The 20754-nt window shown below is 35.2% G+C and overlaps 1 protein-coding gene across 3 annotated transcripts; it reads right to left on the bottom strand.

The window, feature by feature from the left end:
• Nucleotides 1-3944: 3944 nt before the first annotated feature.
• LOC133296621 (uncharacterized) lies at nt 3945-11748 on the bottom strand. Of its 3 annotated transcripts, none has more exons than XM_061495641.1 (15): nt 11324-11748; nt 9880-10001; nt 9695-9783; nt 9572-9607; nt 9340-9433; nt 8897-9019; nt 8120-8184; nt 7420-7916; nt 7263-7339; nt 6980-7104; nt 6008-6573; nt 5377-5512; nt 5232-5300; nt 4999-5124; nt 3945-4443 (listed from the first exon to the last, which is right to left on the bottom strand). In XM_061495641.1, the coding sequence occupies exons 1-15, from the start codon at nt 11539-11541 to the stop codon at nt 4330-4332; spliced, it is 2457 nt and encodes an 818-aa protein (XP_061351625.1). In that variant the 5' UTR covers nt 11542-11748; the 3' UTR covers nt 3945-4329. The 3 variants fall into 3 exon arrangements, with proteins under 3 accessions (XP_061351625.1, XP_061351626.1, XP_061351624.1); XM_061495642.1 differs by having other exon boundaries at nt 6989-7104; XM_061495640.1 differs by having other exon boundaries at nt 6980-7117; nt 7267-7339.
• Between the last annotated feature and the right edge of the window lie 9006 nt (nt 11749-20754).

Here is a 20754-nt window from a genome sequence, read left to right as displayed (position 1 = left end):
CAAATAGTGTATGGTCGTATTGCCCCAACTATACCACCATATGAGCATTCCACATCAGCTGTTGAAGCTGTTGATACTCTGTTATCACAGAGGGATTCTATCGTTCGGCAACTACGCGAGCATCTGCATCGTGTCAAACAGAGGATGAAGAATCAGGCCGACAAACATCGTCGAGATGTTCAGTTTAAGGTAGGAGACCATGTACTGGTAAAACTTCAACCCTACCGACAGATGTCCGTACGTAATCAAAGCTACTCCAAGCTTCGCTGCCGCTATTATGGGTCGTTCTTGGTCGTTGACTGCATCGGTCCGGTGGCCTACCGCTTGGAACTGCCCTCTCACTCGCGGATCCTTCCGGTCTTTCACGTCTCTCTACTGAAGCCGTTCCACCAGAGCCCTTTTTTTCACCGTCAGCCCTTGCCGCCGGCAGAGCTCGACAACCATCCAGTGGTTCAACCCGTCGCCGTGGTGCGCACCCGATCCCTTTCCAGAGGGAAAGCTTCTGACTTGCAGGTGTTGGTTCAATGGTCATAGATGCCCTTAGAAGACGCCTCGTGGATGTCGGTTTCTGACTTTGTTCAAGCCTTTCCCCACTTCGATCTTGAGGGCAAGATCGATTCTTTGAGGAGGGAGGAAACTGATACGAACATCAGTCATGCAGTAACAGAGACCAACCATGATCTACAGGGAGAAAGAGAAGTGGATAGACGAAGGGGAAAGAGAAGGAGAGACCAACCAAGTTGGATGAAAGATTATCTGTAGGGTGAGTTGCAACAGTTGTAACCGATAGATATTACCTTAATGGGTTGGTTTGGCATGTTGGGCCACACGGTAGGATTAGGCCCAAATTCAATAAAGAGTCCTGGAGGGAGTATTGGGCCTCACAGTGGGAATAGCCCATCTTTACATTTCTGGTATTGTCTTTATATTTTGTGTGAGAGGATCAGAATAGGCATGAACGTTGAATAGCGTAATTGCCTTAATTCCCTTCTTAACCTCTTTTTCTGGAGTTGCCGGCAACCTCAAATTGCCGTATAAATTGTATTTGCTTCTTCTTATTTCAGTGTTTACTACAGAATTGATTCAGTCCCTATTATCAGAGCTGGTTTACACTTCTTCCGTATCAATAGGGATATCCTTTGGTTTTATTTGTTATGATTGCTTAAAAGTGTCATGTACTTCTATACATAAGTGTGGTTATGGTTGTTCGAAGAACTATATTTGGATAGATTAGAGTCATGAATGTTGTACTTATTCAAGGCACTGTGCTTTTATTAAAGTTATTTTTTTACTGAAATACAAATTATGACAAATGTTATTGATAATTTACTCTTATAATACTCATAATCAAAATTTTGGTTTGACATGACTTATTAAAAATATCATTTATCTCAACAAAGTTTCATCATTTTGAGATGTGCTTTATTTTTAACTTTTTAAGAATTAAAAAAAAAAAAGTAAATTACATGACACAAATTGTGGACCAATAGTGTGTCCTATTTATTGAGAACAATGTCTTTGAAAAGGTATTATTAAGGTTGTTAAAATCGCGATTTTAAATAAAATCGAAAAGAGATTAAAGAATTGTAAAACGTAAAATTATAATATAAAAAAATTATAAAAAATCATAAAAACGTAAAAGCATTTGAAATATTGGTAAAATTATTTTGATGAAAAAAAATCATAAAAACATAAAATGATACTATCGTATTAGCATGTCTCGTGTTTGGCTGCTAAAAATTTAGACTATATTTTTTTTTTCTGGGACGTGTTTTTATTTGGCGTGGTTATTTATTTATTTATAAAAAGTGTGATCGACAAGTGTATATATATGAAGCAAGCCAGGGACTTTGAATGGAGTGAAATCTTGATGTAACCCCATAAATCTATTGGACTTTCTAGGAAGACATATAGCAGGGGAGAACTATTTTCAATGGGGTTAACAGTAGTCTACCACAAATACATTATACATCTTAACTCAAAACCTTAAATCATTAAATTTATAATTACTTTCACTTATATGTTTATTGCTTAGCCCATTTTTATTCAATACGAGGCTTTATCACTCACATTTCAAATCTCAATCTCCTTCTCAACTGTAAATCCTACATTCTTTCAGCTCTCCCTAAAACAAAAGTTTCTTTGAGTATTCAATGAATTACCACCTAAGCGTGGATAAGTCTTGGTAATATTCGGTCTAGTCTTGGCTGGCATAAGCCAATCAACCTAACGCTTGAGATGTAAATACTCCAACACACCAAGGACAATACTCATCTAGCTAATTATCCCATTACCCTGACCATACTCTATAGCTTGGCACTCCGACATAACAAACTATTAGGCTGGATGGCAATTGTTCTGGAAGAATACCATAGACATATCACCTGGCCCAATACCCTTGGCCCCACATTCTTAGAATCCCACCATGAATAATCGCCTACGGTTACCCCCACAAAATCAGCTAGATATCTTCACGAAGATACTCCACAATCCCATGATCTTTGTAATGAATTATTTCCCTGATTCTGCTATAATTATAGGGTCTCCACCCTCAACTACAGATCTAATAACCCGATTTGCATACTCCACCTAATCTCATACTGACTTGCGTTGCAGTCCCAAACATATCAACCCTTCATTTCAACGGAATACACCCCAAACCACCACCATCAACCACCAGAGATCAAAGAGAAGCAACCTAAACCGTTCAAGTAACCCCACTGAACAGATATAAAATAACTAAACAAAATCTGATTATATTATTATTCAAAGGAAAATTAATATAATTTTGAGAATGAGCGTTATTGTTACCACTTAAAAGTTTTACGACGTATATTATAATTTATTAAAATTAATAATTATTTAATAAATATGACTTAATAAATCATAATCATTGGATTGATAGTAATCAATGATTAAAAATAAATTATAAGAGATTATAAATGAAAAAAGACAGTAAGAATAATGCTTCTCATTTTTAAGTTACCAAATTATAAATTAGGGTTCGCTTTTTGTCATGTTATATGACTATAGCACTTTCCTGCACACACAAATCAAGTGTGGGTCTCACGCTTAAAAAAAAAAAAGTCAGACCAAAATCAGGATACGACTCTGTATCCTTAAGATACGGAAGCATATCCTTGTTGCAGGAATGAACAGTGTCATTCCTGCAACATGATTTTTATATTTCCCTATAAATTATTGTTATATTAAGAGGTACAAAGTGTAACGTTTTACCATCAACTTTACTATTTCTAAGGTCAAATGAATAGTCTTGTAACCACATGAAAATTTCGGCTTGTCAAATTTGAGGGCTTAAGATTTTATCCTCGTTTCATGCATTGCCTTCTGGCCAATTTCCATTTCTATGAGCAGAGAAGGGGAGCAGAAGAAAAAGATATTGGGCCTTTTTGTCCTTGGCTTAAACAACCAAATATCTAAATATTGAGCTATTTGTATTCTATTTCTATTTCAAATCATAAAATAAAAGCCACTAACTCAATATATATTCAAAAATATTCTGACATATAAACACACAAGACCCAAGCATTCTCAAAGGGAAATAGGAGGGGGAGAAAATAAACAGGAGAGTTTTCTGGTATCTTTGTTAAACATTTGGCCAAGCCTCCAATGGTCCTTCACTGGGGGCACCTGTAAAGTGTCCAACACACCAAGTAGCTATTTGTAAATGCTGATTGTCTCTGATTCATGATCAGCAATCAGCATAACTGATATAAAGTTTCCATAACTGATTCATGGTCATCTTCAAACTATTAATATTCTTTTCAGGATTTCCCTTTCTCTATAATAGCTTTCACCTAGATGTTTCAGTTTAAAGATAAATTGGCTGTCCTATGCAATGCAAGACAATTCACATAAATAATTGAACCAAACTGTATGAGCAATGAAGCTACACAATCAATGTACAAAAATTCTACTGTCAGAAAATTCCCATCATATATAATACAGCATACCTAAAAAGTTTGGTGTAAAATGTTCATACTTCCTAAAAAGCCATTGCATCTTCCAAAACCATGCATGACAGAATATAAATCCCCTACTACATGTGGCCCTTGTTTTGTAGACAATAACAAAAACCGAGAACCCTCTCCTTAACATGATGCATGATGATCTACACATCCTTAAAGGATATAAGTGCCTGGACTAATGCTCTTCTGGGACTGATAAGATCTCTTGGCTTTTAATCTGTTGGACACTTGGGCATGCTTTGAATCCAACATCTCTGGTGATGGACTCTTTCCTTTGTTAAAATATATATCCTTTTGAATGAATGGTGACACATCCAGAATAAAAGTAGCTTTCCACAATCTATAGGAAGTAAGTGAGTTGCTGTTTCTTCCTTGAACCACCTTCTCCATATAAATCATTCCACTGTTTCAGCTCACTCATTACTGCTCCTTCTGCGGCAAAACTTGCAGCCACCTGCATTTAAACAGACATCTATTAGTACATGTACATGAAAAAAATATCCTACAGGAAATAGAAGACCTTCCTTCTAACATATGTTTGATGTGGTTAAAAAATCAAGAATGAAATCCTTAATTACATGTACAAGTTTCTTAAATGAATCATGTAACCAATCATCCCCTGTAGCAATTACTATACTATCTTAATCATATTAGTAAATCATAAGGTAGCAAGTAAGTTTCTTCCAACAAAGGCACAAGGTAAGCAAACTATGGAACACAACCCAGTGATGAATGGAAGGAAGGATTAATTGAAATTTATAGGGCAACTCCAAGGTTGAATCTTTGATTACTAATATCAGATATAAATGCTAAATTTGTGCTTCTAAAGATCTCATCTTCATATAATTTACCCAAGTGCCAGATATCTACCATTTTATTCCTTCAAACCACCATTTTGAATTCCTAGTTTTTAACAAAGCTAATTTTAAGTACTCTAAGTAGTATTGTACAGGTGCCCAAATCAAGTTCTCCATAGCTATTTAAGTGAATGATTTTCAGTACACCCTACCTGAGTCTTAGCCTGTTTCATGTCTTCCATGTTTAAAGGCCTCAGGATAATTTCTCGCTCTTCTTTTTCTTTATTATTCGAAGCATCTTCTGAGGTTTGGCCTTCTGCCTCGTTTTTCTTCTTTTCCTGATATAAGATGCAATTGATATTCAGTTAGTTCTTCAGCTCATACCAAAGTTCAGCACTGGATGGAGATGTTAATCTAAACATAGTAGAAATTGTTTAACAAATACCAATTCCTTTAGTCTCTCCTGCTGTATTAGCTCTCTAACAGGTCGATAAGCCGCAGTGATGCACAAATTCTGTTTACAGAAATTAATTTTAATAGATCATCGCCACAAAAAAAAAGGGATAATTAGAATCATTACCAAAGTTTACCTTAAGATCACTTCCACTAAATCCTTCTGTCATGGTTGCCAGCTCTTTGAAGTCTAAGTTTTCATGTTTTTCCTTAGAGAGGAGAGTTTTTAGAATCATTTCCCGGTTCTCAACAGATGGAAGACCAACCATGATCCTGCTCAACATTGAAAAAGAATAGAGATGTCACTCACAAATCACAAGAGCAATAAACATTTATCTGAAAAGCAAATTGTCCAATTATATTGCTAATAGATGATTCAGCCAGTGTTCATAATTAATGAGTATTGTTCATAATTAGTGAACAGAAACTGCAGCTGAAAGATTTGAGAAAAAGCTACAGAAAGATCTGTCTCCTGAAGGAGCCATGAGCTAGCTACATACAAAATAAGAGTGGACACTTCAAAGGGAAAACAAAACAGCATGAATGAAAAGTTAAATAATTTATGTCATGCTCTTTTTCTAAAAGAAATTGATGAAATGTCTGTTTATTATGAACTTTCTTCTTTTCATATAGTCACCCAGCTGTTCATCACAAATGAATGATAACGATAACATAATGCATGTGTCTTTGTAGTAATGGCAAAAATAATGTAGCTAAACAGAAGCAACAGAAGATCATGCCAACAATAAGACAAAGATTTGGTCCTACCTGCGCTCAAACCTTCTTATAATTGCTTCATCAAGGTCAAATGGCCTGTTGGTTGCAGCAAGAACAAGAATTTGCTCACCAGGTCTTGATAATAGCCCATCCCAGTGTGTCATGAATTCATTTTTAATCTTCCTCATGGCTTCATGCTCTCCTACTCTAGTCCTTTGCCCAAGCATGCTGTCAACCTCATCAACAAAGATAATAGTTGGTGCAACCTTAGCAGCTAGTGTGAATAGAGCGCGGACATTCTTTTCATCTTCTCCAAACCATTTTGAAGTGATGGTGGACATTGAGACATTAATGAAACTTGCTCCAGCTTCATTTGCTATTGCCTTTGCTAACATTGTTTTTCCTGTACCGGGGGGGCCAAATAGCAATATGCCTCTACATGGCTTTAGAAGACCACCTTTGAAGAGGTCTGGTCTTCTAAGGGGAAGCATTACCAGCTCTTGAAGTGATTCTTTAATCTCATCCAATGCACCAATATCTGCAAATGTCACCCCTATCTCATTTGCAGGGATAACCTCTGGTCTTATGCGCTTCTCAAACTCATTGTCAGGAATTTCCTGCAAGCATGCAATTAATTTATAGTAACTCAAAAGAAAGAAAATAAGAAAATAGATAAGTATAAGTTAAGTTTGAATCACATAGTTTCTACTTAATGGCTAGGACAACCATAAATAATGATAAACTCATAGACTATCAGTAAAACATTTACAATCTATAATAGTAAAATTGCCAAAATACAAGTAAAATGTTAATGAAAGTATATAATTATTCACATTAAACCAGAAAAAGTATGTAAAAGCATCATATCCATTTGTTGTTGTTTTCTTTCCATTGCTACACGAGGAGGATCCTCACCCACCCTCACGAGTCGGGATTTAATGAGTGATTTTACTACGTGAGGAGGGTCTGACCAGCAGGTAAAAAGCATTATACTGGCTTAGGTGCTGAGAAAATTGATCTTACTGCTTTTACAGGTGCAGCATTTTCGCCATCTTTCTTTGTTACAGGGATAGATTTCTCTGTCTCATTTTTGTTTTCAGGTGCTTGGTTATCAGACCGTACCTCATTCTTTGCACCAGTAGTATCTTCTCCAGCATTTTCCTAACATTAAATGAAACACACCAATAAATAAAAACTGAATATATATAATGATAATAACTCTTCATCATTCTTTTTTTCTAGCTTTTCTGATATTCCTGTGCTGATCCCTTATGCTCTAGCTGATAAAATTGATGCAAACAAAAACGTACCTTGTTAGATTCATTAGTCTTCAGATTCTCACTACTCTTGCCTTCCTGGAACAGACTCAATCCACGGGACAAACTGTCCACATCCAAGATCAGTAGTTAGAAAACCTTTTCTCATAATCAATTGCTTAAACAGTCATTGACCAAGATATTTACCTATTTGCTGATATAACTAGCTTGCCATTTCGGTATTCTGGATCCTTTGTATTCATCAAATGGTAAGATATTGCAGATACCACAATTTCTTCAATATAATTGCTCAGTATCATAGTGTCAGCATGGCAGATTAAAGTTAAGTCATCACACTCAATGTCATTTGCTGCAAGTACTTCAGCAATGTGGTTTCTGTTATCTTGAAACTGAATAACTTTCATGTCCTCCTCCAGTTGACCTTTCCAGCTACCAGTATGAGTTTCATCTTCAGGAGTTTTGATCTCAATGTTGTAGGGGAATAACATAGTGAGCCTTTCATTGATTTCTTTGTAATCATTTTCAGAATCTAATATCTGGGAACCGAGTATCAACACCGAGCCTGACAGTTTCTTTATCATTTTTTGTAATAAATTAAATAACCTTGGTGATTGGAAAACAAGCTTCTCAACATCCCTGATGTATAAAATGATGGAACCAGTTTCTGAGATAGAAACCAAGACCTGCAAAAATTACAATAATATTGTCAGAATTGTAATTAGCAACAGAGATCCAAGACAATATAAGATTAATCCAATTTTGTTTTCAATGTAACAATTGTACTTGAAGAGCTAGCATGCTTATACTTCAATGTTGCCAACAAAGGTTGGAGTTAGATACAATTCAAATATGAGCTTATAAAATAAGTTTTCAGTACTTAAATCACCTTGTAAAGTGACTGCACGAAGAGCTTTTCATCAAAACGGAAGCTACTTGTTCGCTTTAAAGGAGCTGAAAACATAACTCATAGAAGTAAGCATAACATTGCAAGAGATTAGCAACAATAAAGCATGAAGTATTTTAGCTATATGACATTTAATGTAGTTTGCACAAGAAATTTATAAAGACGACTATTTTCCTCCTGGAGTATGTAGTATAATCAGAATATAAATTTTGATATATCAGAATAGTTCTTGTACTTGTATAAAACTTCTAAGGGCATCCTAGAGAATAGACCTAGCTGCACCCTTCATCATCACATAGGAATTAAGGAACAGATTAACAGATTGATTTACCATTTAACGCATTATCTTGAAAAGAAGCTTGTAGATTACACTACAGAATTAAAAGTAGATATTAAATCAACCTTTGAGACAAATGATCAGGCACAAACTTAGGTTGATCGATCATTTTGTCCTTGTTTTAAATTTTTTACCATTTTGCCCCCTTCTCAAACTATATACCATTCTGCTCCGCTTTTTAAACTAAATATCAATTTGTCCCTCTTTAACCAAGACTTAATCAAATATATGGATATATTGACAGTGCCGGTCAAACACTGGTCAAACAGAGGCAGATTGATATAAAGTTTAAGAAGAGGAGCATATTAGTATATAGTTTAAGAAGGGAAACAAAGTGATATATTGATTTTAAACAGGGGACAAAATAGTTAATCAGCCCACAAACTTGCTTAATAAGGTAACCTATAGTTCTTAAGTATAACCTGCAATTGTTGGACCAACATGGGAAGAAGTGCTACTTAGATCAGAAGCAACAGACGCATTCCTTCGAATCTTTGGAGGATTATTGGAACTTTCAAGAGCACTGCTATTTTGACGCAGAGTTCCTTCAAAAGTAATAGTTTAGATTAAGTGAGCCAGATATAGATAAAAGCCAATAACTAGTTAGGTTGATTATCAATCACTACAAATTCTAGAAAATGAGAGAGATGATGAGAAGTCCTGAACCATTTGCAATGTCATGATTACGATCACTGACTATGATATAAGCATTGAAATCAAAACCCATTACAAATGTTAAAGCAATACATACATTACCAAATCATTCATTATCTTGAAACCATGGACTACCAAACTCTATAGCAGGTACTTATAAAATAAGAAGTTTCATACTTCTAAAAAGCTTGATTGTTAATTCCTCTAGTACCTCTAGTTTCACCTGTTGAAGGCAGGATTGAAAAGGAACCAAACAAACCAGACATTCGCTCCAAAGTCACCTCAGATATGGACCTTTTCAAAGACTACAAAAAAAGAAGCAAATAAGTCACGAAAATCTCACAACGAACTAACAACCAAATGGTTGTATATTACTCTTTTCAAAAAGTAAATATGAAATGGAGCTAACAAGAATGACACAGAATGGAGCAGACTAAACTTACTGGTTCTTTTCTAGAACCTCCATATTTGCTCTGCAACTGTACAAGGGAAAACATAACAGGCATGAATATATGTATATGACCAGTAAAAGAAAATAAAATGAGAAGCTATCTATAAATAATTACCTTCACAGAGAAGTCAGTAATATCTAGCAACAGCAACTTTGATTCAAAGTAATGTGCTAAAGCTCTAGCAAGCATTTGCTGGTAAAGCTCTTAAAAAATGAAAAATTTCTAGTATTAGTCAAACCAACTTGAAAACTAAAAAACCTTTTTTGCTGAACAAGATTGAACTTCTGTACATAATATACCTGCAGGACCAGAGAGCAAAATAGCCCTGCTTGCTGGTGAGAGGTTCCTTGTGTGCTTCGAATAGTTAAGATGTTTTAAATGAACATATGCAGCACTTGTCAACAAAACTCGAGTTCTTTCACTGCCATCGTCACATTATATGGAAATATAAGATATGGTGTAATCAGGGAAAATAATAAAATTGTATGAATCAGAAAAATAGTTATATACCAACATACTGATCTATGAATAAGAACACAAAAACATAAGAAAGAAATTAATGGCTATGAGAAAGACTGCATGAGCATCTAGTTATATCAGGACCTTTTCAAAAACTATGGAATTACATAACATTCTTTCTTTTTTTTTAAGTACATCAATGAGTTTTTAGAAAGTGAGTCTTTGTATTGCAGAAAGGTTTCTCCTAGTGGCCCAACATCTAAGACCACAGGCTAAGGCTGTGTGCATCTGACCCTCCTAAACCCACACCGATGGGAGTCTTGTGCACTTGGCCACACTTTCACATCAAGTAGTTGTTACCACAACTTGAAATTGGAACCTCAATCATAATAGCTTTTCAGAGAACAGATGATTTATTCTAATCACCATATGAATCAGAATGGAAGCACTAAATTCAAGTAGACACGAAGCACAGAAAAGTACAAATGGCACTTGTTACATCTTCTATGAAGAGGATGAAGCTCTAATCTGGAATACAGTGCTATACTGCTATGTTTAACCATATAAACTACAACAAAAGTACAAAAAAGGGCAGCTGTACATAATAAACACTAGATCTTAAGATAGTCTTGTATATCCGAATAAGCTATCCTTTGATTACAACAACAACAACAAAAATCTGGTTTTATATATATATATATATATATATATATATAGAGAGAGAGAGAGAGAGAGAGAGAGAGAGAGATGAATATCAGAGTACTCTTTTTATCTGTTCCAGAGAAACTACTACACATACTTATCAGGGAAGATATATCACTCATCTCTGGGAGCTTCCCTGTTTCTTACCCAACATATGCTCAAAATGCAACAATTTACTTTGAAAAACCTTCCAACGGAAAATCTATGGAAGTTTTGGGGTTGACAAAGAAGCAAAGGTGAACTCAATGACAAACAATCAAAGAAAATCTCAAGGAGATGAGGAGAACCCATCATAGATGCCCCACACAGAGAGTCAAATTTACATGAACCAGAATATTCAGAGCAGATTATCATGAAATTTACTCGCACAACTGAGATAGATCCATTTCAAAAACATCTTTCACAACCAAGGTATATTATATTATACTTATATAAATTCAAATATACCCCAAAAAAATGCTGACAAAGTTTATATGTCATTCTGCAGGGTCAAAATGGCAACAAAAACATAGATATAAAAAACATCAAATTTCAGTCATATTATATTATATATTTATATATTCTAAAGAAATCTCAAATCACCTTAAGAAATAAGGAAACTCATCAAATGTAACTTTACTATCCTTCCCATCAAGGAGCAGTTTCTTGAGCTCATGCACAATCTGCTCCCCAGAAATCTCATCAGAGTCACAGTTCCCTCCAACCCATTTCTGCACAGCCTGTCCTGAACTCAATCCAAGCCCCACACCCAATCCAACCCCAACACTCAATGCTGACAACAGAACGTGCTTCTGTTCCATAACGGCCTTGAATCCAACACAAAAGTTTGGTCCTTTAAAACCCCAGAAGCGATTTTTCACCAAAGGGTATCAGGATGATCAAAAAAAGTTCATGGAAAGTATAGATAATAAATGATTCAGGGAGTTTGGAAGATTCAGAGAAATGGGTAAACCGGATATTCTGGACGACAAGAACACCAACAACAACAATCTATGTTAAAGAGGCTCCGAAGACAACGTTGGTCTAAAGGATTTTGACAGGGCAATGACTCTCTCTCTCCGTCCCTCCTCAATGCTATATATAGCATGGCACAACTAATGGACGTTAAATGCTTATTGCTTGCCATGAACAAAAATAACAAAATTTGAAAGGCAAAAAGAAAAAAGAAAAAAAAGAAAAAAAAGAAAGAAAAAGTTAATATTTTTACTTTCTAATGCATCTTTTTGACATAATAGTAGTGGTGACACCAAATCTGGGTTCTCTCTCTCTCTAACTTTTCATTTTTAAACTTTTTTTTTTTATTTTGCTATGTGGAAACCTTTATTTAAAGGTTTTTTTAATATAATATATCTTTATTTTTTATAATAATTTTTAGCATACTATTGGTGTTGCCCCTTGTATGTTTGGTGCAGTGTCATTTGGTTTTTTCTTAATAAAAAACTTGAAAGTGGATGGAGCGGTATGGTTGGTGCCTGGTTTTTTGTTTTCTCTTTTAAACAGATTGAAGTTAGGACCATCCCTCAAGTTTTCAATAGAATTACTAAAAACCTAACCTTTTCATGGTACATTCTACTTTTGCGTATTTTGCTGAGAAGGGACCGTTATTTCACTAATTGTTTGATTGGATTCATCTTGCACTATTTTGGAGAGATTAGAGTTTTTTTTTCCCCAGCCAATTTATCGAAAATGCAAGTGGTCAATTTTGGTTAGTGTCAAGTTATAAAAGAAGCGCGGCTCAAACACGAAATCTTAAGGAGAATAAATTTATTATCACTTAATTTAATAATTGTTGGTGAGATGTTGTCATGTTGATTATTGAGCATATGGTAATTAATGAGTTTAATAATATAGTTTACGGGTTTAAAAACAATATCATTCAAAAAAAAAAAAAAAAAACAATATCATTGAGAGGGTTCCATATTCAATTCTTTATTTTACCTCCGGAAATTAGCTCCTCACCCATCATGTGAGGGGATATTCTAGGAAACTAAAATTGAAAATTTAAATCCGATAAGTATATGACAATTAATGGTTTTAATCATGAGGCTTATGCGTATAGAAAAGTTTACGGTTGAGAGAGGTCCCACCTTCAGTTCCTGATTGTATATCGGGAAATTAGTATCTCACATATCGCGTAAAGCAACCCAATTAGATTTTACAATTAATGAGTAAATATCATTTTCGGTACTCAGCAAATTTTACGATGTCCATTTTAGTTCCTAGCAAATAAAAAGGTTATTCGTGGTCCCTAAGAAATTCAAAGTGAACCCATTTTAATCCTTTTGAGAGACTAATGTAGGTTTTTTTGAATTTGTGAGGGAACACAATTTCAACTAAATGGGTCTATTTTGAATTTCTTAGGGACCGCGAATAACATTTTTATTTGCTAGGGACTAAAGCGGGCATCACAAAATTTGCTGAGTACCAAAAAAGATATTTACTCTAGATTAAATAAGTGGATAATCATATTGGCCCAACATGGTATAGTGGGAGCCTAGTTGGCCCAATGATAAGGAATCAGAAAGAGATTTATGGTCCCCAGTTTGTCAAAATCAGTCAGACAACTTTCTTTCCCCCATCAAGAGATATCTTCTGCATAAAGATTTGTTCTCTAGTGATTTGACTAATAATGACCATCAAATCCCAAAATTTAAAAGGCATCATGAAACAACAATCGTTGTGATGGAATCAGGTATACTTTAATTCCTTTAGTTTCCTCGATGATGCAATATGATGTATCTAGGGATTTGCGGTGATGGTTTTCACCATGGGATATTGGGGAGAACCCCAACAATTGGTATCAAATCCAGGTTATCATATTTAGGGCCAAAAAAAGGGGCTCAGCTTGGCAGACAGACTCGCCCTACCTGCCAAACTAGGTGGGGCGAGCTGAGTTTTACAACCCACTCACAAAAGCAGGGCGGAGCAGACTGGCTTATTTTTTGGCAGGTTGATGACAAGGAGGGGCGGGGCGGGTTAGTGTAAAATAGATTTGGGCCAAGGAGTAACCCCCTCCCCCCCCCCCCTCGGCTCGCCAAACGATGCGGGCCAGGGCTAGTTTTTTAGCCCACTCTCAAAAGTAGGGAGAGGTGGGCTGGCTCATTTTTTGGCGAGTTGACGCCTGGCCCACCCACTTTGCAACCTCTAATCATATTGAATAATTGGGGTTTACACTGAACCATAGGTTTCCAAGTCTATGCATTTGAAGTTTTGATGATTACAAAGCACCTACAAGCTCAACATTGATGCACAACATTGATGCACAACATAGAAAACAATACAACAAGTCCCAAATGGCACTAGAAGACCAAGACAACTTGTAAAAGTGGTAGATTAACCTAGAAGTGCAAAGTCAACACCAAAGTCAAAGAGTCAAGTGAATAAAGGAACTAGAAGATGCAAATCATCAAGATACTTGAAGACAAATAAAGGCTTATGTATATATTGTTTGTCATGTATTCTTAGAGTCCTAGGAAGTTTGAAGTTGAGTTTATTGAGCCATATCTCTCTAGATTGCATTAGAAGCATAAACTCATACATTGTGAATCACATGCTTGATCCATGCATACAAGTCTCACACACGTGGAACATTGTCATATTGATGCTAGAATCAGGCATTCATGTGTCAGAAGTGAGAAAGAATCAATTGAAAGTAATTTGGATCGAATTCAAAAAAGTTTTGGGTTATTGACATCAAATATACAGATATGGATATTTGAATATCCGAATACTGATATCCGAATATGATTTCCAGATATTGAACCCAGAATATCTGGATATGTAATCCAAAATATCTGGATATTTATTGGGAGACGCGTGACAGCCTTTTAAATCTGAATCAAATCTTTTCTAAACCGACTTAGATTATTATATAAGCATATCTTAGGGTTCATAAACATGAGAGCGTAGGAATACATGCATTAGAGATAGAAACACCTAAGATCCTTGATAAACAAAGATTATGCCATATTTTGATATCTAGAAAGAGAAAGCTCTTTAATCTTCTTCTTCTGTTTTCTGTGTAATTCTAGACGTAAGGAGGTTGCTCTATAGGTTTTAGACGATTAGAGTTACTGTGATTAGTTTTTGTACGAGTGGAGTGATCCCGAGGGTGTCTAGGTTAAGCATGATCTAGGGAGATCGCACGTCTTGCAAAATTCCTCTTGTAACTGGTTGGAAGCTTGATAATAGTGGAACGATCGATGATAGATTGGATGTAGCTCTCAAGTGATTGGAGAGTGAACCAGGATAAATCCCTGTGTTTTCTTCTTTTTTCCATATCCTTTTATTTTTCACTGCATATAACTCTTTTTGATTCTTTGTTTATGATGTTTTGAATATGTTTAAGGGCTGGAGAATATTTGTTAATTGATTAAATTTACTCTTGCACGTGTTTTTGAAAAGGGGTTTTGTTTTTCTCTGTTTCATGCGAAAAAAGGTAAAACACAATTGACCCCCTCTCTTGTGTTGTTATTTATCCATTCTTTCTTTGCAATTTGGAATTTACATAAAGAATGAATCTTTTGGAAATCTAGGATTTATAATTTAATAAGGGTTTGTTATTTAAACTTTTGTATCTGCATAAAGAAATAATCTTTTGAAGATCTTAGGATTTATAGTTTAATAAGGATTTGCTGTTCAAGATTTTCAATCTGCGTATAGGTTAAATCTTGGGAAGAATTTGCCTTCATAATTTGATGACGGTTCGTTGTTTGAAATGGGAATTTGGAAGAACAATGAATTCTTTTGTGAAAATCTTTGGGATGCGTGGTTTGAAAGAAATCAAATCTTTAAAGTATTTGGTTTTGGTATTTTCTTATATTTGATTTTCTTTGTAGAATCCCTAATACAAATTTTTTGGGAATTGGTTATGATGATATTTTCATATTTAAAACCAAGGGAACAAATATTTTTCTATTAGATACTAAGCCCCCAGGCGCATATTTGTAGGGCACTAGGATAAGGAAATTTTAAAGGTTCAATGCAATTAATCTTATATCATTGATAAGAGGGATTGCTTGTATGACTTTATAATGAGTTTGTTATTTCTTATTGTTTGCTTTTGGAATTAAGTATGGTAGATTTGTTAGCCTAAAGGTGCTCGAATCCTACAAAGTTAATTTAATTCCAAATGGTTAGTTATATGTGTGTGTGTGTGTGTGTGTTCATGCAAATAATGATCGGCCCAAAGGAAGATTATTATTCGGTCGAGCAATAAATGTAGTATATGTGTGTCTATTTTTCATGTGAATAATGCTCGACCCAAATAAAGGTTATTATTGGCCAAACAATCGATACATTTGTGGTAATAAATATGTGACAATCATTAGGGATTTCCATGTGAATAGTCATGCCAAAGAAGGCTATGGTTTGACAGGATTGATTGTCAATGTTTGATTACTACGTGGAAGAACCACTTACAAGTTGATATTTCTTGTCCAAAGACTAGATGTTAATGTTGTGCTAGGTATCTTGTTGAAGAACTCTTTTTTCTTCGAATTTTTTGGTCAATATCATGTATGTATATTATGTTGTTTAATTATATATATGATATGACATAAATGTTGAGTTATGTTGTTCTCTATTCAGTTGCCATTACTACTGCTAATATTTTTACTCAAGTAAATATGATCCCTATGATAAATAAGGCTAACTTCAAGATATGGATAGAGAACATGGAAATTATTCTCGACTATATGGATGTGGACCTTGTTCTAAGGATGGAAAAACCTATTTCCACTAAGGAAAATCCAAATACAGAGAAAATTAAGAACTGGGAATACTCTAATTGCATGTTTAGTGATAATGAAATGCACTATTCCATAAGCGTTTCAGGACTCTGTTGCTGAGAGCACTGATGTCAAGAAGTTCTTGACATAAATTGAGCAATATTTTGCTAGAAATTAAAAGACAGAAGCGAGTAACACTATGGCAAAACCCGTTACTATGGGGTATCAAGGAATTGAAGAGAAACATGTGGGAGTACATCATAGAGATGTCTAATCTTGCTGGAAAACTCAGGGCACTATATTTAGACCTACCTAATCATTTTCTCCTGCACTTGGTTTTATATCTCTTATGGAACAATACACTCAAAATAAAATAAAAAAAGAAAGCTAAGAAAGCTGTAAATGAAGCACCCATGCAAAAGAAATAAAAGAAGCAGAATCAGGCTAACCTACTACTTTTGCAACAAAAGTGGACACATAAAGGAATAGTGCTCTAGATATAAGGTATGGTGTGAAAAGAAGGGTATGAATATGATTTGTCTATTCTGAAATTAATTTAGCTTTTGTACCTAAGGATACTTAGTGGGTAGATTCTGGTTCTACTACTCACATAAGTATGTATATGCAGGGTTGCCTGTGGAGCCGACCGCCAAGTGATGTTTAAAGGTAAATCTTTGTGGGCGATGGCTAGAAAGTTTCAGTTGAGGCTATTGGGAATTTTTTATTATTTTTAAAGACTGGTATTGAATTGGATTTGAATGAGACTTTTGTTGCACTGTCATTTAGACGGAATTTAATTTCTATTTCGAGTTTGGACAAATCTGGTTACTCTTGTTCTTTGGGGAACAATAAAGTTAGTCTTTTAACGATTCAAATATTGTTGGTACTATTTTTTTAATTGATAATATTTATATGTTTATACTGTAACTATTGACAATGAGGTAATACACTCTAGTGTAAGAGGTATAAAGTGAAAATTAAATGAGAATTCTGTTACTCCTCAGCATAAATGCTTAGGCCACATCTCTAAACAGAAAAATCCAAGGCTTGTGATGCTGAAATTCTTGGTCCCCCTAGATTTGGATGATTTTCAAGTGCGCATTAAATGTATTATGGGAAAATAGACAAATATAAAGAAGGTAGGTTCTGAAAGATCTGAAGATGTCTTAGAACTAATTCATACAGATATTTGTGGGTCATTTCCTACAGCTTCATGGAATGTTCAGCAATGCTATATTATGCTAGCAGATGACTATTGAAGATATTGTTACCTATACTTAATATATAAGAAGTCATAATCACTGGACGTGTTTCAAAACTTTAAAGCTGAAGTTGAACTTCAACTAGGTGAGAAAATTAAAGCCATCAGATTCGACCGTGGTGGTGAATGTTAAGGTAGATCTGATTGATCAAGAGAACAATGTCTATGACCCTTTGTTATCTTCCTAAAGAAGTGTGTTATCATCTGGTAATACACAATGCCAGGAAACATAGCATGAATGGTGCTGCAGAGAGACGAAAAAGAACTCTTAAAGACATAGTGATAAGCTTGATTAGTCATTCTTCTTTGCTTGAATCACTTTGGAGAGAAGTGTAATAGCCTGTTACGTACCGTTATTGTTCACATTGATTATGATATTAGGCGCAGTTACAATCACAACAATTCATTTATAAAAAATGCGAGTAAACTTTTTCCTTTTTATTACGCGAGCATTTAAAACAATAATAAAGCGTAATAAATAAAAGTTGTGACCGTAACTGATAACTCATTGCGAAATAATAATATAAAATTCTAGATATCATATAACACTCCTGTCAAGTCACTAAGGGGTTCCCATAAACCCACTTAGCCTAAATTTTACTCTTACGTTTTCTACCTATCCGACATGGTTCAGTATTCTGGATTTTACAAAATATCTGCATGCCACAAACCTCTCATATTTTATTATGTTATTCTACACTTAATTATATTTCTAACAAGATATCACATGTGTCATAAAGTTCTCGTTTGCTCCGGTTATCACCATTTAAAGTTGGACAAGCAAATCTACCAGCCAACCTCAAACAACCCTTATTCTCTTAATGATTCTGGAAAATCCACTCCACCAATTGCTCTCAAATTTTTTACAGTAAACTAGACGCCTCAAGCTTCAATCCTAATTTGACCAAGAAACGAAGCGAGAATAATTTTCCCAAAAACTGCCAGTGACAGCCCCATGTGCAGGGGCATTTTGAGCATTTTGTACTCTCTGGCTTCTACACGGCTGCATAATGCTCCTATGGATCTCAACTTTTGACACAAGGTATTTGACATCTCAAGCTTTAAAATGGTGTATGGCACATCCCTATTGGACCTTTGTGGAGTGAGATATGCTCTCCCAAAGTTCACCCAAATTTTGCCAATTTCTAGAAATTTTGCGAGAGTCTCCTTTGTTTTTCCAACATATCTCACCTTTAAAGGTGTGTTATCTATCCTCAAATGGTACCTAATAAACATGGGTGGCACTCAAGGACCAGCAATGCCTTGGTGCTCTTACAACCCTTCACAATTTATATCAAAGCTTACTTTCCAAATTCAACATTTACATTACCAACTCTTAAACCATTTCAATCATATTAATTCCTTTGCATGCATTTCTTTGACATAAAACATAAATCAAATCCTAGAATAGGCCTATTTCCCTTTCATCATATACATGCTTCAATATTACACGAGATCTCAATAATACAATTTACAATGCCTCTTTACAAATATTACAATAACTTCCAGAAAGCATAACCAATATACAACATAATAGTCTCCAAAATAAATCATGAAAATGATGACTAAACTTAGACAAAGTGTGTCATGAACAAAGATGACAAATAATAATCCTAGCTCACATGCAATGTTCACGTCCTAAGTCTAGCCGAGGTGCAATGGGCACAAAATGCAAAATAATCCTATGTCCAAGCTTATCCTACGGGCCTCTTGCCCGTCGCTCCAGTGCTACTGCCACTACCTAAAATAAAGTCCCCAAAATGAGGTGAAATATACGAATATATCTCAGTAACCCAAAGGTTCTAGAGATTACTCCTCCCAATGGCTCACTCAGATGCATATCAATAATATAATACCACTTTAAAAATGGGATAAAGCAAGGGATTTAGTAAAGTAGGGAAGCATAGGGAATAAAATACGATGAAGCTGGAATGGTCGATATAACACCTCGCAATTTTAAATTAGATATTAATATATTAAATGAGAATTAAAAGGAAAGGATTAGTGAAAATCCTGAAATTAGGCCAAAATACAAAGAAAGGGCAAAACGGTAATTAGCCAACACGCAACCCTAGGAATATAAAAAATTGAGTAGAAGGTCTCAGATGGTAAAAATAACCCTGGAAATGGATTTAGAACGAAAAATTGAGTGGTTAGGCAAGTTTCAGAAAATTTAGTGAATAGTGTTTTATCGGGTCAAAATACCGCGATACAATTGCACCGTAAAACGTGCCGATAGAGTTTTGAGCTCTATGTTTCAAATATGATTTATAAATGGTCTATAGAACTAGAAAATATGATTTCTGATAAAAATTGATGGAAATAAGTTAGTTTGGGGAAGCGTGCCAACAGCGCGCGCAACAGCTTAAAACAGTGTTTTCTCCGAACGACCGAAAAACTCCGGATTCATCTGATCAAGTATAATTAAAGGACAATGGTTAATGTTAAAAATTAGAGTTTCTAAATAAGTTGTGAATTCACGGATGTTTAGAGAAATTCAGATGAGTTTTAAATCGCGTGAGGTGGCGTGAGACCCATCCACTTGAAAGCCACTTAAACACCTAAGCATCCACTATTCATCATCACTCTTCTCTCTCCCTTTTCCCATTGAAACCCGTGGCCTTCCCCCTCCATGGCCCCTTTGAACTTTAAATTTTCTTCCTTGCTAAATCACTCATTTCTCCACCAAATCCTTTGATTTTTGTGTTGAAATTCATTGGAAATTGCCTTCTAAACACATTGGTGGTACCCATTAACCTTGAAACCCTCTCATTGGTGAGTTATAGGCCATTTTCAGTCACGAATTTGGTGAGGATTTTGGTGTCATGGAGTTGTTTGGAGCTCCAATGGTCTAGGATTTTGGAGGAGCCTTGTGCCTTGCATTTGGGTGAGTTTCCTTGTATTTTAAACGGTTGAATATGGTGATTGAATTATTGAACCCTAAAGGGGGATTTTGTGATGGATGTGTTTAGAGAGCTCAATTGGAAAAAAATTTTACATGAATGTGTCTTAGAATAATTAGA

This window comes from Gastrolobium bilobum, unplaced genomic scaffold (genome assembly GCF_033153095.1).
Source record: "Gastrolobium bilobum isolate Gb01-03AN ecotype WA unplaced genomic scaffold, APGP_CSIRO_Gbil_v1 utg159955, whole genome shotgun sequence".
In the NCBI taxonomy this organism is placed as follows: Eukaryota; Viridiplantae; Streptophyta; class Magnoliopsida; order Fabales; family Fabaceae; genus Gastrolobium; species Gastrolobium bilobum.
The sequence above is the reverse complement of the archived record's forward strand: the minus strand, read 5'-3'. Positions and strand labels throughout refer to the sequence as shown.

Excerpts from the sequence above, each read along its gene's own strand:
- LOC133296621 (XM_061495640.1), bottom strand. The coding sequence starts at position 11,541 with ATGGAACAGAAGCACGTTCTGTTGTCAGCATTGAGTGTTGGGGTTGGA. Across the intron at positions 9,608-9,694 it reads TTACTGACTTCTCTGTGAAG|TTGCAGAGCAAATATGGAGG; the intron begins GTAATTATTTAT and ends TCCCTTGTACAG. Across the intron at positions 8,185-8,896 it reads TGTTGGTCCAACAATTGCAG|CTCCTTTAAAGCGAACAAGT; the intron begins GTTATACTTAAG and ends TTATGTTTTCAG.